Source organism: Rhinatrema bivittatum, chromosome 1 (genome assembly GCF_901001135.1).
Source record: "Rhinatrema bivittatum chromosome 1, aRhiBiv1.1, whole genome shotgun sequence".
In the NCBI taxonomy this organism is placed as follows: Eukaryota; Metazoa; Chordata; class Amphibia; order Gymnophiona; family Rhinatrematidae; genus Rhinatrema; species Rhinatrema bivittatum.
Genome location: NC_042615.1, coordinates 348,522,974 through 348,540,883, shown reverse-complemented (window position 1 = coordinate 348,540,883; position 17,910 = coordinate 348,522,974). Strand labels below are relative to the sequence as shown.

The 17,910-nt window shown below is 40.9% G+C and overlaps 1 protein-coding gene across 1 annotated transcript in view; it reads left to right on the top strand.

The window, feature by feature from the left end:
- The window catches only part of GPAT3 (glycerol-3-phosphate acyltransferase 3), a 115,869-nt gene that overhangs the window by 9,168 nt on the left and 88,791 nt on the right, over positions 1 to 17,910 (top strand). The window contains exon 2 of the mRNA XM_029599392.1: positions 5,345 to 5,411. Coding sequence (XP_029455252.1) covers positions 5,345 to 5,411 — 67 coding nt within the window. The remainder of the gene's footprint in view (positions 1 to 5,344; positions 5,412 to 17,910) is intronic.

Below are 17,910 nucleotides of genomic sequence, written 5' to 3'. Positions count from 1 at the left end.
GGGGGGGGGGGGAGCTGATGTACACGGACCAAGAACGGGATCTTGGGGTGATAGGTTCTGACGATCTAAAAATGGCAATGCAATGTGACAGAGTGATAGCTAAAGCCAGAAGAATTCTGGGCTGCATAGAGAGAAGAATAAACAGCGAAAAAAGGAGGTTGTGATGCCCTTGTACAGGTCCTTGGTGAGGCCTCATCTGGAGTATTGTGTTCAATTGTGGAGCCATTATCTCAAAAGGGATAGAGACAGGATGGAGGCAATCCAGAGAAAGGCTACCAAAATGGTGTGGCGAGAGTATCATAAAACCTATGAGGCGAGACTGAAGGATATGAATATGTATACCCTGGAAGAGAGGAGGTGCAGGGGCGATATGATACAGACCTTCAGATACCTAAAAGATTTTAATGATGTACAAACGTCAAACCTTTTCCGTTGGAAAGAATTCAGTAGAACTTGGAGTCACGAAGTGAAACTCCAAGGGGGACACTTCAGAACGAACATCATAAAATATTTTTTCATGGAGAGGGTAGTGGATGCCTGGAATGCCCTTCCAGAGGAGGTGGTAAAAACCGAGATAGTGGAAGAATTCGAAAGGTCATGGGATAAGTAACTGTGGATCCCTAAAGGCTAAAGGATGGAAATGAAGAAAAGAGTGCATGGAGGAACTTGATGGTGCGGCAGTTATTACCGTGAACCAATAAGCCTTGATACTGTTGATGCAACTCCATCATTGCTTTCTGTTTCAGAGGCTGGGGAAAAGGGGAATTGGATTTATTCAGCAACTGAGGGCCCCGACTTTTACGGACTGAGGAAACAAATATGAATGTAACTTGCTGATGTGGCGGTTACTACACTTTAACCAATAAGACTAATACTTGATGCTACTCAAACATTGCTCTCTGCTTCAACAGCAAGGCATAACAGGGAATTGGATTCAACCGCTACTCAAAATAGAGCGATATCCCTTGGTAGCCCAAAACTTTGGAACTCCCTCCCAACTAAACTCAGAATTCAAGAAAACCTAAAAACATTCAAAAGAGAATTAAAAACTTGGTTGTTCAACAAAGCATATCAAACCACCCAAAGAATCAACTAATCATCACCCCCTCCATTACAACCTCATGATTAAATGAATATCAGCACAACTATGCTTTTCAAAATAAGAATGAACTTGTTTTGATCTTAAGCATGGATTTGTTTACTACTAAGCCTAATAACATGTTATGTTTTTACACCCCTTGTCAACCTTTATCCCTATAACCTAATTTTGTAAACCGTTATGATGGCGTTATTTTGACGTTTCCATATGACGGTATATAAAATTTGTTAAATAAGGAATAGCCTAGTGGTTAGAGCAGTGGACTATGAACCAGGAGACCAGGGTTCGAGTCCTGCTGTCGCTCCTTGTGACCTTGGGCAAGTCACTTTACCCTCCATTGCCTCAGGTACAAAACTTAGATTGTAAGCCCTCTGGGGATAGAGAAATACCTACAGTACCTGAATGTAAACCGATGTGATATCCCGATTGAGATCGAATGGCGGTATATAAAAATAATAAATAAATAAAAAAAATAAACAGCAATCAACGAGGGCTAGTGTGGGAAACTTATAAGCACAGGGGTAAAGGAGAATTGGATTCAAATAGCAACCAACGAGGGCCCTAATTTTATGGTCTGGGAAACAGATAAGCATGGGGTAACCTACATGGCACAGCACAAACTACCATAAGTTTACTGGGCTGACTGGATGGACCATTTGGTCCTTTTCTGCCTTCATTTCTATGTTTCTATGAACCAAGAAAAAGTTAGACTGGCATAAAAGTCATATCCAACCTGAAGTTATAGACCACATATCCAAAGTTTTCAGAGCCACATCCCACTTGAGACTATCCAACAGGTTATCCATCAGTGAACATGTGTGATTAAGCTTGAGAATCGCTTAGCAGTAAAACTGTTGAAGTTACTTGCTGGTGTCTGATTATACAAACACTATGCTATCACTCCTTATTTTCTTTTTCAAGGGTGGACAGGAACGTGGCAGCTTCTGTTTTGGTTTTATTATCGAAGTGTACTCTAAGCTTGTCCGGAAACAGTAAAGCAAATCAGATCCCTCTCTGGTGTAATTTGGAACACGCCATCAACATTTCTCTCCGCTGTGCAGCAATTTGAGCTAAAAAAATCATTAAAAAGCAAGATTTTGTTTCCCATGTATTCTTCGGCTGCTTGTTGATCTTGATCTTATGAGACCAATTCAGGATATGTGCCATGACTGGCCTAGGCTTGCCTTCCCTAGCATGTGGCGGGTCAATATGGTGTATCCGCTCACACCTGAGGCGATCCTGCGGAATCACTACGCCAACACGATCAGGAAGCCATTTTTCAAAAAAGTCATTAATTCGTCCTCTTGCAACCTTTCGGATAGGCTGATGATCTTTACATTATTGCGCCTGTTTCGATTTTCTTAGTTCTCAAGGCGCTCTGTTAACGCTGCATTTTTTTCAGTCAGTTCCACGACTTAGTGCTCTGCCTCGGCCAGCCTATCATCTTGGGCCGAAATGTGCTGCTCTGGGTAGTCTAAGCACTTCGACTGCCCTTTCAGGCTGCCTTTGATATCCTCCATAGCAGATTGTATTTTTATGTTTAAATATATTTTATTAATTTCAAGAATGCAAACAAAACCAGGAGAAGGTGTACATTTTGAATTTTCACAAACATAGAAATACATATACGGTAGTAGTCATAGTTCCCCAGCGCATTAACAAGCCAACACAAAACTATTTATGCAAATGTTAATATATACTTCCTAATTCCCTCCTGGTTACTGCCATCCCAACTAACCACCCTCACCTACCAAGGAAAGTTCACCAACCAGTCAGATGCCGTGTTCTTGCACATCTGACCCTACCCAAAAGCCCAACTCTTCCTACCCTTCCAGACCCCACCTCCCTCTCCTTACCCCCTACCCCCAGATTCTACCTCCAAGTGTGTGGGTAACCAATATTCTCTACAAGGTATTCAAAATTAAGCTCCTAGCTCTGCTTGAAAGAATTTGGATATACAAATCCTATACTCCCAAAAAATCTGGTCTTAGATCTAAAAGGGGAATGAGCTGCCAAAGACTCCATATACATCGTGGAGTGCACAGCATGGCGCCATTGCCAGTAAGGAGGAGAGTTGTTTCCCCTCCAAACCAACAAGATTGAATGCTTCTCCTGAGCTAGTAATTTCCTCACAAGAAGTCTCTCCTCTGGCTTTAAAATATATATAGATAAACGCATTTCAAATAATGTTTTGGGCTGCAAAGGCAAAGCACATCCCAACAGATTATTTATGTAAAGCACTAGTTTCTTCCAAAAATGAGAAATAATAGGGCATCCCCAAAAAGCATGGACAAAAGAATTAGAAACCCGCCCTCCAATGTTCCCAAAGAGAACGTATGCACCCTACTGGGCCAAATCGCTGCAGCCCTTTATTAAATCAAAGATAAAGAAAGTTTGCTCCATCAGCAAGCCGAGAAAGTGTAAGACTTCTCTAAACAGAGGTACCCTGGTCTTCTCATTCATTCACCCTTAGTAAATTTTTAAAAACATTTTTCTTTTGCATTTTAAAAATTCAAATGTTGTCATTAACCCTGAGTAATACAGAAACAATTAAATGCAAACAAATTTGCCCTGATGTCAGCTGATGTTTTGAAAGGCCTGCACTGCACCAGGGGACTTATGTCTTTGTAGTCTGTTGCTCTAGCCAGGATCTCCCGATCTCGGCCCACCCAGCCCCTACCTGGTGCCATCATGTGATAGGGGCATACCTAGAAAGGCGGCCAGATGGCACCATTTTTTTGCTATTGAGCTGCTGGTCTGGAGTCTAGGGGGGCACTCCATGCCCCACTAGGCCACCAGGGAGATAAAGGTTAGCCCTGGATGGACTGGGGTCATTTAAATGCCTACGTTATTTTTGCAAAAATATCGCACGCTCTTGCCACGATAGGGGTTTATCAGGTGATAAATGCCTGTCGTGGCTGAGTTAATGATCCCCTTAGACTGTAAACCCTCTAGGGACAGGGAAATACCCACAGTACCTGAATGTAATTTGTTTTAAAGTGCTGAAAAGTATATAATATAACTATAAAGTATAAATCAAACAAGTGATATCCTAAGAAGCAAGGTATAGGAGCATGAAGCCATAAGAAACAGCCATAATATTTAATAAAAAATTATCATCTTTCTTTACGCATAAAGAAATTTCACTAGGGTAGCAGGTTAAGGTAACTAAAGAGTTTTAAAATAGTTTTAAATGTGTTTTTTTCCCTTCATCTCTGGTGATTCACGATTGGTGAGTGACATTGCAATGCAGCCCACGATGCTGATGTCCCAAGCCAATTTTAGCTCTATAGGGAGCACTACATTCTAACTCCCCCCACCCCCCGTCTAAAGGTCTGAATTGCTAACAGAACTGATGCTGACGACAGTTGGTAATAGGATATTTATTTATTTTTTTTATTTTTATTTATTTTGAATTTATATACCGACATTCTTGTACCAGATACAAATCATACCGGTTTACATTAAAAACAGAGTATGCAGGAGTATTACATTAAAAACAGAGTATGCAGGATATAAGACCAAGACCAGGGCATGTAGTGTATCCGGTCTGCTATTAATAAGCCATCTAGTTCAAACGATCAGCTCAGCTACAAACGGCACAGCATGTGCTTTTCATTCAGTCAGCATGCACAAATGTGAGGCAGACGGTTACCTACCATTTTGTCCTTTCGATAAAGTTTCGGTGACCATGAAATCCTTCTGTCACTTTTCAGAGCAGCTTTCAAAAAGTCAAGAAGACTTCCAGTTTAATCTCTTCATACGTAAAATCTGGTCTTATCTATGATTTCAGTATTTGACCAGAAAGTTAGCCCTGTCCCCAACCTTGGCTCCGTTCTACCTAACATCTAATGCCCCCTATGTATCTCCAGCAAGACATTGTGTGGTTTGAATGTTCAGTTATTTGAATGCATTTCTCTTCATATTTAAGGGAATCTCTGACAATCATTTATTCTCAAACCTTAAGGCATGGGTTGGTTTATAAATATTTAAGATGGAATTTACCCCGCAATCAGATTTGCTGTGAATTGACCGTTGAACGGTTTGCTCAGTGGGATGAATGGGCTCCGGTTCAATGAGGAGTGGATGTTCCAAAACCAGGGGTCTGATTTATGAGAGATTTTCCCATAGGCACAAAATGAGAGAGGTTTATTGAAGTGGGAGGAGGAGGAGGGGGAGGTGTTTTTAAGACAGCTTGTTAATGTGTTGCTTTTCTCCCCCTTTTTTTTTTTTCTCCTTGAACAGTGGGCCACGTTGCGGATTCAGAGGGGGTTCAGAGAGCAGCAGAAACTTCACCCTTCAGCTTCCAATGGTAAGAACTTTTCAATGCTCTTCGTAAATCTGGAGCACATCTGAGCGGGTCTTCAAGAGCTCAGGGGAAGGGGATAGTCTTGCTCTTTTCTTTTTTGCCGGAAAGTTCTCAGTCCTGAACTTCTCGAGTAGGAGCTGAAGCTGCTGGATTGAGGACCTGTTACTATTGAAGTGCACTCGCTGTTGTTATCTGAGGTATATTTGAGGCCCTCTGTAAATAGATTGCCAATATCCATATGCATCCAGTTTTTTGCTGTGGTTGTATTCTTACTTTGTCATAACTGGATTTAAATATATATCTTGTTTGTGGAAGTTCTACCCTCTTGATTTTAATTCAAAGTATATTTTTGTATTTTTCGGGAGCAGTTTTTACTTTTTTCAAATTATGTTTGGATATGGCCCTGCTCCTCTAGTGCCAATGGCCCTCTGCCCTGAACTTGGGCTGTAGATGTTCATATTGTTTTCCTATCTTTTTGTGCTTCAGGGTAATTGGTAAACCTTTTTTTTTTTTTTTGTTTATCTGTGTGTGTGTTTCTAAAGTAAGACCCTTAATTTCCCCAATTTGTGGAAACAAAGAGTGTGATATTTTTTGTCTTATGAAAGGCATGAATAACAATAGATTGATTTTTTTAATTTTGATGCAATTATTTGAAACCATATCTGGAATTATCTTTCATGGAGCGGTTTGTACTGTGTGGAGGATTCATTTTGACGTTATACCTATCCTGGACCAATTGAACTCATCTGGGTCAGGAATTGGGTCTCCGTTCTCATGTGGGGGTGCTTGGAGTATTCTAAGCTACTTTTGGTTTGAGCTTAAGTCGAGTATGTAACTTGAAGGCGATTGCTAAGCCAGGGCCTTCCACTGGCTTTTTAATACAATCCAAAGTGTTGTAGAATTTTTCTTATTTTCTGATTTATTGTCATATGGATACTTCTGTAGTTCTGAGTCAGGGCATGCAGTTGTAACAAAACAAAAAAAAAAGGAGCAACTGTTCTGGTGTATCCCAGAAAAATGAATGACTTGGGGATCTTATGGGTCTCTCTTTTTTAATCACTGCTAAGTTTTAATAGGGGGACACTGAAATTAATTTTTTTCAATGTTTGGCTTTTACTGACTGAACTTGGCAGTGAGTGCTTTTTCTTTTAAAACAAAACAAGACTGCTTTCAGAGGACTTGACAGTCTCACCTCTTTAAAGGGGCCATAGAGTTGACCGAAGGAGACCTTGGGATTGAGACTCTTTTATATATATATATATATATAACTGCCACCTTCCCCATCTCCCGAGTAATTCATCTCATTCAGTCATGGTGATTGGTCTAGCTGGGAAAATGTTATTGTCAGCCAGTTTAGTTCTTCATTGGCAGGGTCCCACTCTCTTACGAACATGCGAAATATGTATTTGACAGCTCGCTCAACAACCTGGTGTCACCTGTTTGCCTGTAGGCGTGCACATCTTTTGCTGTCCCCTAAAAGGAAATTCTGAGTAACAAGAGGTTCCCAGGATGTGATCTGCCGGCTGAGACCCTGATAGTGGAGTATAGTATCCTTTCCAAATGCCTCCTACTCCAAATCTCCTACAACTATGATTATCACTTAGCATTTCTAGAATGCTGCCGGACATATGCAGTGCTGCTCACTAGTGCTGTTCAGCATTAGTAGGAGGCTATGCTGTTGGACACCATGAAGCGAGGGCAGAAGTAATTTTTTCCAAAAGAAAACTCTTGGCATCATAGGGCCATTTTCAAAGTCTCATTTGAGGGCTGACTTGCGATAACTGTTAAAAAGTCGCCCCTTTGTGATTTCATCAGAACTTTCCTCTGATCTTTGCTTGCTTCCGTGCGAAGGAAACCTGCAAAGTATGTGGTTTCCCACTACACAGGCATCATGTTATTTCTGAACCAGGGTCTGGTCCTGTTAAGTGTGCACAACTGTAAATCAAAAAAGCCTCACTCCAGCTTCAGTCCTCGCAGGTATAGCTAACTTCAGACATGTCAGCACAGGTAGGCCTGCCTCTCTTGCTCTGCTTTTTCCCTTTAACAGCTAATGCCTCTGGAATTCACTCCTTTTCACCGTGGCCACATGAGTTACACACCAACAGGAGCAGAGAGCTGGCTTCTAGGAGCTCGGCCTCTGGGGCTCTTTCTCCTGGGAGTGCTCTCAATGGGTTGACACCTGCTCTTTAAATAGAGCCTTAAGTGGCTTCTCCTGGGCTCACCCATTTAATGTTGCAATCTGCGCAGCTTCCGCAGCCACAGGTTTAACTCTCTCTTTCTTTCCCATTTAATGGGTGAGGTCTGCCCACTCTATCATAGCTGACTTTTTTTTTTTTTTTTGGTTTAGACTAGAGGATCGGCTGGCCTGTTATTTCAAACATTAGCATAACTTTGCTGCTGTGTAGTCGAATAAGGTAAAAAGCTAAAACAAAATGCAAGATTGAACTGTCACTATAAAAGTTTTTTAATTGGAAGGCAAGTTCAAAACAGTTTAGGCTTGAATAATAAACAACTAGCACTAATTTGACACAATCCTTCCATTTCTGTATATTCCTTCTTTGATAATTTAGAAGTTTGGGAAAATAAAGATTTAAGATGTCAGCTTTGGGTGGTGGGACATATAGTTCCCTTCGAGCATCTGATCAGTTAGTACAAAATTCCAGAGTCTACTCTGTTCATAGTGAAGCTTTAGAAAAATCTCTCACTAAATTGAAAGACATACTACTCCATAATCAGCTTTAAAACTTTAGCAACTTAATAAAATGAAGATGCAGACAGAAGACCAGCAGCAATTTGGAGGCTATCCAGTTTTTTGCACTGAGTGCCACATGTATGATTATCTGCTTGTTGGTGAGATCTTTATCCACAACTTAATGTACAATATCACCTTCCCCGGACAAAAACCACTCTTAAGTTATACACTCCTAGTAGAACCTTACGTTCCTCTAAGCATTCGTTACTTGAAATTCCTTCTCCTCATTTCACTCTTCTTGACTCCACTGGAGAGCGGTCTTTCTCTATTGTGGATCCAACCCTGTGGAACTCCTTACCCATCCAACAGTGACCCAAAGGAATTCCAGAAAGCCTAAAAATATTTTTCTTCAACCAAGCATTCAAAGATCTTTTAGTATATGATCCAGTCGGCTACTTAACAGGCATATCTCTTTTTAAGCTAGGCCCTCAACCTTCCGGATAAGCTTTGTCCAGACACCTTTGTGTGTTTTAATCGTGTTGTATTTGTCCTTGAATTTTCATGACTCTTTTTTTTTTTTTGTTACCTGCCCTTAACTTTGGAGGGCATGGGATATGAATTATTTTAAATAGATGTTGTATGTGTGTGACCCATGCAAACTGCTCCTGGTTCTCAGAGAACAAGATCGATCTCTGGAGGCCAGAGTGGCACACCTGGAGGAGCTTAGATAGAGAAGACCTTCAGAGATATAGTGGAGATGTCCTAGCTTCCGACAAGTAGCCCTTGTGTTGCTTTGGAGGAGCATGTTCACCTGGCAGGAGGTCATCACCTTAGTGCGGCAGGATGTGACCCTGTAGCTAGGACCTGCCCTTCAAGTGATGCTGTATTGTCGCACACTGGGGATGTGTCTCCAGGGATCCATGACTAGGAGGGAAGACCACAGTAGTGAGTATTTGATCATTAGGAAAGTAAATAGCTGAGTGGCTGTGGGCATGAGGATTGCTTGTTAACTTACCTGCCTGGTGTGAAGGTAATGGTCCTCATGTGCCACCTAGATAAGATTTTTAGAGTGTGCTGGGGAGGAACTGACTGTTGTGTGGTACATATGGGTGCCATTGACATAGGAAAGTGTAGGAGGGAGGTTCTGGAGGTTAAATTTTGACACTTAAGTAGGAAACTGAAATCCAGAGCCTCCAGGGTTGGCATTCTCAGAAATGCTTCCTGTTCCATATGCAGGATCCCAGAGGCAGCCTGAGCTCCAGAGTCTCAATGCATGGATGAGACAATTGTGTAGGGAAGAGGAGTGTAGATTTTCTGAGGAACATTCTGGGGAAGGGGGAGCTATTTCGGCGGGATGGGTTTCACCTTATCCAGAGTAGAACTAGGCTGCTGGCACTTTAAAAAGATGATAAAACAGCTTTTAAACTATATGATCAGGGAAAGCCGACATTTGCTCAGAAGCGCATGGTTTGGAATGATGTCTCTTTTGAAGGATACTAGCAAAACAGGGAAGTCAGGGCATCCTGATAGGTTGCAATAAATGTTAAAAATAGCCCCAGTGCCTTTTAAGTAAAGAGCAGACAGAGCCGAAGGATTCCAAATTACTCCTGTCAATTGATGAGCAGATTGTTAATACAAACAAAAAACATCCTTTGTAAGTCTGTGTATACAAATGATAGAAGTCTAAAAAACAAGATGGGGACATTAGAATGCATTGCACTGAATGAAGAGGTAGATATAATTGGCATCTCAGAGACCTAGGGGAAGGAAGTTAATCAATGGGACACTGTGATACCAGAGTACAAATTATATTGCAATGATAGGATGGATCAAACTGATGGAGGGGTGGCACTACGTTAGAGGGTATACAGTCAAACAGGATTAAAGTTCTACAGGAAACAGAATGCAATGTAGAATCTTTATAGATAGAAATTCCATGGGGCGGATTTTAAAAGGGTTACGCACGTAACCCCGAAAACCTGCTCCTGTGCGCGCCAAGCCTGTTTTGCATAGGCCCAGTGACACGCGCATGTCCTGGGGCTTGAAAAAGGGGCGGGGAAGGGGCGGGACCGAGGCCTCCGGCACAGTGGCCGTGCCAGGGGATTGCACGCTGGCACTTGGCCGGCGCGCGCAACCTACGCCTGCCCAGAGGCAGGTGCAACTTATTTAACAAAAGTAAGGGGGGGTTTAGATAGGGTTAGGGAGGGGAAGGTGGGGGGGCGGGGGGGCGGAAGGAAAGTTCCCTCAGAGGAAAGCCATCGGGGCACTCCTAGGGCTCGGCGCACGCAAGGTGCACAAGTGTGCACCCCCTTGTGCGCGCTACCCCGGATTTTGTAATATGCGCGCGGCTGCACGCACATGTTATAAAATCAGGTGTAGATTTGTGCACGCCGGGTTGCGCGCACAAATCTACGCCCACGCGTATGTCTTAAAATTCGGCCCCATGTGAGAAGAGGAATAGAATAACATTGGGGTGTATTACCATCCACCTGGCCAAAATGAACAGACAGATGATGAAATGCTAACAGAAATTAGAGAAGGTAACAAAATTAGAAGCACAGTAATAATGAGTGATTTCAATTACCCCAGTATTGTCTATGTAAATGTCTCATCAGGACGTGCTAAGGAGGTAAAGATTCTAGATGAAATAAATGATTGCTTAATGGAGTAACTGGTATAAGGACAGACAAAGGGGGGAGAGGAACTATTTTAGACCTAATCCTTAGTGGAAGCATGATAGATTTATTTATTTATTTAGGATCGTTTATATACCGAGGTATAGCAAGCTGCCTTCACTCCGGTTTACAGTTTAACAACTTCTGTGAATGGTTGACTGAAAATCCAAGTTTTGAGCTCCTTTTTGAATGATTTGGTGTCGCTGATTGTGCTTAAGTAGTCTGGTAAGGAATTCCATGCTTTCGGTCCCACAATGGAGAACGCTCTGTTCCTAGTGTTGGAAAGCTTAGCTGAAGGAAGAGGGGGTATGGTTAGGTGCAGTTTGCTGGTTGTTCTTGTGCATTGTGGTTTGTGTATCTGGATCATGTTATCGAGGGCGTTGTTCTCTGTTCTGTAAATAGCGTTGTGTAAGATAGTTAAAGTGTTGAACTTGATTCTTTGTTCGACTGGAAGCCAGTGCAGACTTCTCAGAACAGGGGAGATGTGGTCTGATTTTTGTTTTCTTGCTGGTTCTGCAACAGTTGGAGAGGTTTTAAGGCAGATTTGGGAAGTCCAATCAGGAGAGAGTTGCAGTAATCGATGCTGGTGAAAATACGTGATTGCAGGACAGTTCTGAATTCTTGTTGGTGTAGTAGCGGTTTAAGATGTTTAAGTATGCGTAGTTTATAAAAGCTGCCTTTAGTTTTCGTCGCGATGTGCTTTTTGTGGTTTAGTTTGTTGTCGATCCAGATATCGAGGTCCTTAGTGTTGTTCTTCAGTTGGATGTTAGTGTTGTCGATTTGTAATGGCGGCAGTGGGGTTATTTGGCCTGTGTTGTTTCTTTCAATGAGGATGCATTCAGTTTTGTTCATGATGAGGCATAGTTTTAGGTGGTTCAGCATGTTTCTGATTGTGATAAGGTGGTTGGCTGTTAGACTCAGTGCATCTTCGATCGTTGAGGTTATTGGAATGAGGAGTTGAATGTCGTCGGTGTACATATAGTATGTAACACCTAGACTTGAGATGAGTTGGCAGAGATTTGGTGAAAGAAGTAATGGTGTTAGAGCCATTTGGTAATGGTGATCATAACATGATCTAATTTGATTTGATAACGGGAGGAAAGATGCTAAGGAAATGTACTGTGATAGCATTTATCTTTCCAAAGGGAGGTTATGAGAAAATGAGAAAAATGAAAAGAAGATCTCCAAAGGTCAATAGTTTACATCAGGCATGAATGTTGTTTAAAATTCCATCTTGGAAGCACAGAACAGATGCATTCCGTGCATTAAAAAAAGGTGGAAGGAAGGCTAAACTACTGCCAACATGGTTAAAATTTGAGGTGAGAGAGGATATTCTAGCCAAAATAATCTTTCAAAAAGTGGAAAAGGGATCCAAATGAAGAAAACAGGGAACAGCATAAGCACTGGCAAGTTAGATGCAAAGCAGTGATAAGGAAGACAAAGACAGAATTTGAAAATAAGCTTGCTGTGGAAGCAAAAACTTATAATAAAAACTTTTTCAGGTACATTTGAAGCAAAAAGCCTGTGAGGGAGTAAGTTGGAACATTAGATGATAGAGGGGTAAAAAGTACATAAGGGAGGACATTAATTAAATTATTTGCTTCTGTATTGACTGAGGATATTGTAAGACAGATATCCATGCCAGAAGTAATATTTAAAGATTATGATTCAGAGGAACTGAAACAAATTTCAGTGAACCTGGAAGATTTACTAGGGCAAATTGACAAACTAAAGACTAGAAAATTAATGGGCCAGATGGTAAACAGTGCTGAAAGAACTGAAAAATGAAATTGTAGACCTATTAGTAATCTGTTGACTATCAAAATCAGCTACGGTACATAAAGATTGGAGGTTGGCTGATGTAACACTGGTTTTTAAAAAGGGATCCAGGGTTGATCCAGGAAACGTCAGGCTACTGGTTTTTAGTCAGTGCCAGGAAAAATGGTTGAAACTATTCTAAAGAACAAAATTACTAAACATAGATAGACATAGTTTAATGAGACAAAGCTTGAATTTAGCTGAGGTAAGTCTTGTCTCACCAATTTTATACACTTTTTTTTTTTTTTTAAGCTGTGGGTAAAGGTGAGCCAGTTGATGTGTATCTAGATTTTTTCGAAAGTGTTTGACAAAGTACCTCATGAGAGACTCCTGAAGAAATTAAAAAGTCATGAAATAAGAGGCAAAGTTTGGTTGTGGATTGAGAACTGGTGAAAAGATATAACATGGAGAGTGGGAGTAAATGGTCAGTTTTCTCAGTGGAGAAAGGTGAATAGTGGAGTGCCCCAGAGATCTGTACTAAGACTGCTGCTTTTTTTTTTTTTTAAATATAAAGTTTTATTGACGTAATGAACAATACTGTAGTATACAAACAAAGGCAAATATGTCAATTGGATTATCATAGAATAAACCCCCAGTTATCTCCCCTCCCTCTCCCTGCTCTTCGTCAGGCATATACATCATAGAAACAAAAACAGTATTGTAAGAGTAATGTGGAAAGTAAGTTAAGATGTTCAAAACCGTACACCAGTGGTGTATAGCGCAGAATGTAAGGGCGAGATTATAAAGTTTGTAATAAAGCACACGAAGAAACAAAAATGTCTCTTGTTATTTATTTACTTGTCCAAGTTGGAATCAAGCCGTAAGGCGCGCAAAAAGGGGATGAGGTATAATATAAAAGAGAAGATAAAATTCTCAGATTCCCCCTGGCTTAGAATGAGTGTTAAGCCACTTTAAAAAGGGAGTCCATAAACTCTGATGCGCAGCCATCCGGTCACGACGCAGAGCAGTGAGATGAGCCATCCTATAACAAGAATAAAGTCTATGAATCACAGCAGGCAGAGATGGTAAGTGAGGCGATTTCCAGGCCTTGGCACGTTCACAGCGGGCTGCAATATAGACTTGTGATGTGAAGGATTGCAGAGGCTTAGGCAGCTCCTCAATGGGAAGGAGAAGGAGCACGTGGGTCGAGTGCAGGGGAACGTCCACTTCAGTAATGGTCCATAGCCACTGTTGCACAGTGTCCCAAAAAGGAAGTACAAAAGGGCAAGTCCACCAAATGTGAAGATAAGTACCTGCCTGCCCGCAATTCCTCCAACATTGATCAGGAACATGAGAATACATAGCATGCAATCGAACTGGTGTCAAGAGCCACCTATACAATAACTTATAGCAATGCTCCTAAGACTGCTGCTTTTTAACATATTTAGAAATGACCTAGAGACGGTAACAGTGAGTGAGGTGATAAAATTTGCTGATGATTCAAAATTATTCAAAAATACTTAAATCACAAAAAGATTGTGAAATATTGCAAGATGACCTTGCAAGACTGGGAAACTGGGTATCCAAATGGTAGATGACATTTAATGTGGACAAGTGTAAAGAGATGTATGTATGGAAGAGCAACCCAAATTATAACTACACAATGCAAAGTTCTACATTGGGATTCACCATGCCGGAAAAGGATCTAGGCATCGTCGTGAATAGTAATTTGAAATCCTCTATTCAGTGTGCGGTGGTGGCCAAAAAAAGCAAATAGAATGCTAGAAATTATTAGGAAAGGAATGGAGAATAAAACAGAGAATATTATAATCCCTCTGTTTCACTCCATGGTATAACTGCACCTTGAGTATTGTGTGCAGTTCTGGTCACCGCAGCTCAAAAAAGATATATCAGAATTAGAAAAGGTACAGAGAAGGGTGACCAGAATGACAAAGGGGATGAAATGATTCCCCTATGAGGAAAGGCTAAAGAGGTTAGGACTCTTCAGTTTGGAGAAGAGGTGGCTGAGGGGGGATATGATAGAAATTTATAAAATAATGAGTAGAATGGGTTAATGCAAATCTGTTTATTCTTTTTCAAAATGTACAAAGACCAGGGGACATGCAATGAATTTACTAGGTGATATATTTAAGAGAAATAGAAAATATGTTTTTTTACTGAATGCATAATTAAACTCTGGAGTAATTTGCTGGAGGATATGGTAAAATCTGTTAGTGTAATTATGTTTTTAAAAAAGGTTTGGTCAAGTTCCTGAAAGAAAAGTCCATAAACCATTATTAAAGTGGACTTGGTGAAATCCACTGCTTATCCTTGGTATAAGCAGCATGGAGTCTATCGACCTTTTGAGATCCTGCCAGATGCTTATGACCTGGATTGTCCACAGTTGGAAACAGGATGCTGGGCTTGATGGACCTTTGATCTGACCCAGTATGGCAAATCTTATTTTCTTAAAATGAAAGTGAGTGGATGGAGTCTCAGGCAGATGAATCTAGTAGATTTGGTGTCTGTGTAGAGATCTTTCCTCCCCCACCCCCCCAACCAAATGAAATTTATAGCAGTACTTTATGGAGGACTTTAAGGGCTAAAGATTTGCATTTGTGTTCTTTGATAATGAAATGGAATCTTGAACTTTGACTTAATCTTGATGAAGATGATTTGAATGAAATATGGGAAGAGGTCCACCACATCTCAATATGTCATAGAAGAGTTGACATAATGATTAAACTCTTGCCTCATGCTTAAGATATTTTCATTGTTTTATCATAATTTTAATCATAACTATAGTCCATGGTTCTGGAGGAAGTTTGGTTTAAAGCAGGGGTGGGCAAACTATGACTAGCGGGCCAAATCTGGCCCTTCATCAGCTTTCTTCCGGCCCTCCTATCGATTTTTAAAATTTACATTATATGTGGCCCGTGCAAAAAGAGGGCCTGGCTGCCTTGTGGTGCATGAAATTATGCACTGGCAGGGTTCCCATCCCTTTGCTAGCAAGAACAGACCCTACAGCATTGCGTGCTTGTGGGGCTCCCACTCCCTGCCAGTAAGAAGAGGTCCTGAAGCTTGGTGGGCCCGAAGTTGACCTGCCTGGCTTCCAGCATCCAGCCAGCAGGAAGAAGACAGAACAGTGACAGGAAGTGTGAGGAAGTAAGGGTGAAAAGTGCCTGAGAGAAAAGGGGAGGGAGAGGGTGTGTAACAGAGAAGAGTGAAAGATGGGAGGGGTGTGAAGGAGGGGAGAGGGTGTTTGTCTGAGAAGGAAGGGCATGAGTAGGAAGGAGGGAAGTGTGACAGAGGGAAGAAAGTGAGTGAAAGAAGGAGCCTGACTGACAGGTTTGGGAGTGAGGAGTGAATAAGATGCAAGGGAAGAGTTGAATGGGAGAGTGAGTGACTGACTGAGAGGAAAGGGAAGGGAAGGGGGTGAATGCAAGAAAGGTGAGTGAGAAGGAAGGGGGATGGAGGAAGTAGAAGAGGGAAATGAGAAGAGAAGGTAGAAGGATTACTGAGTGTGAATGTATACGTATGAGTATATGAGAGAGAGAGGAGAAAGTGTGTTCTCCTCACTTTCGCTCCTCACTTTCGCTCCACTAATCCACCAATCAAAAGTTTGTAGGTATTGAGAGACAAACATTTTTATCCTTATTAGTTTTAATTATTGGGTTTTTGATATGACTGCTGTTTTGAAATATTTGATTTTTGGGAAACATTTCATGTTTTTTTTATCCTTATTCTTCTTAACTATTATATATTCTATTCTTCATCTGTTTTGAAATATTTTTATTACTATGGTTTATTCACTGTTATGATTGATTTATATTTTTTGACATTGTTTTATGAAGAATTGTGATATTTCTGTTTTTGCATTATTGCACTGAAATATGAATCTGTCTTGTAGTGGTTTCCAGTTAAATTGTTTTGTCTGCATCTTTCTATTTATACTTTATGGCCTTTTTCTTCTTCTTTGGTGAGGGTCTGTTTCTGTTCTGCATTTGTGAACGAGGTAAGGTAGTCTGCTAGCTGGGAAAAACGTCTTGTACCTCGTGGGTTGAAGATCTTGCTAATTTTGTTAGAGGCTGGGATCTGTGATTGAAGGGGCTCCTCAGGTGCTAAAAATGATCGTGCGTAAGCCTGCTGGATACTGAAATGCTTGCAGCAAGTGCTGGGGGTTTGGTTGTCATGTTGAGCTCTAAAGGGAATCCCCCACCAGGCTCACTTGGCCCTCGTTGCGGTCGATAACTTGAAATGTGGACCCAGCACAAAAAAGTTTGCCTACCCCTGGTTTAAAGGGATCTCATCTGCATGTCCACCTTTTCTAGATTTTAGGTCGAAAGTGTTGAGGGAAATGTTATAAAGTAGGTTTTGAGTTCTGCATCCTGCCCAGGACTAGCATTATTGGGATACTCGGGTAACCTGTCTGTAGTCGACAAAATGAAAAATTTTGTCCCTCAGATGTTAGCCATGAGATTTATTATTACTCAGTGTTGGAAACTGTCACGTGTTAGAGATAAGTGGAGGTCTCAATTCTTTGAGATTTCTTGGATTGAAAGACTGTCATATTCTCTTAAAATTATTTAAATATAAGAAATCCCTTATTTCATTTTCATCAAATTAACATACAAACTTTGCAATGGTAAGCTATTATCCATTGCTAAGCACACAGTGAAATGTATACAAACATCAGACAAAAACATTATTCCCAACCTATGCCATCCTTCAAATGTACCAATAGTTGGCTTACTTGCCCTCATGTGTATTTTATTTACTTTACAGACAAATCATTCATAATCATGCTATGAGCTGTACATGATAGTGATTGCAAATACATATTCCATGTCTGGAGAAATGTAGGCTTGGTCTTAACCATATCATATTTAAGTACACATTTTTCCATTTTTCAGAAATTAACCATAGCATTTCGTAATTGTTGTAGGTGGTTCAGGTACCCTCCATTTCTGCAAAATTGCATTTTTTTTTTCCAATAGAAATACCTTTCTGCACCATAGGCCCTGTTGCGGAAGAGCATTGCATGTAAGTCATGAAATAAAACTGCCCTTACATTTAGAGGTACTCGTGTCTCCATCACCGAAAAAATTAGTCCCATGACCTTTCGCCACGAAACGAATTTTGGGACATGTCCAAAATTGGCTAAGGGTACCACATTTCTGATGCAAATCTGATGTAGATAAATGTAGAGCTTTGATTTGCCTCTGTGGTATGTAAAAACGGATTAAAACTTATATTGGATTTCTCTCAGATCCATATTGCTAGTAATTTGCTCAAGTCTTTTAAAGCAGTTGGTGTAATGATTGGGAGCAAGATGAAAAGCTATTTCCTCTTGCTAATGGTTCTGTTGGGAATGATA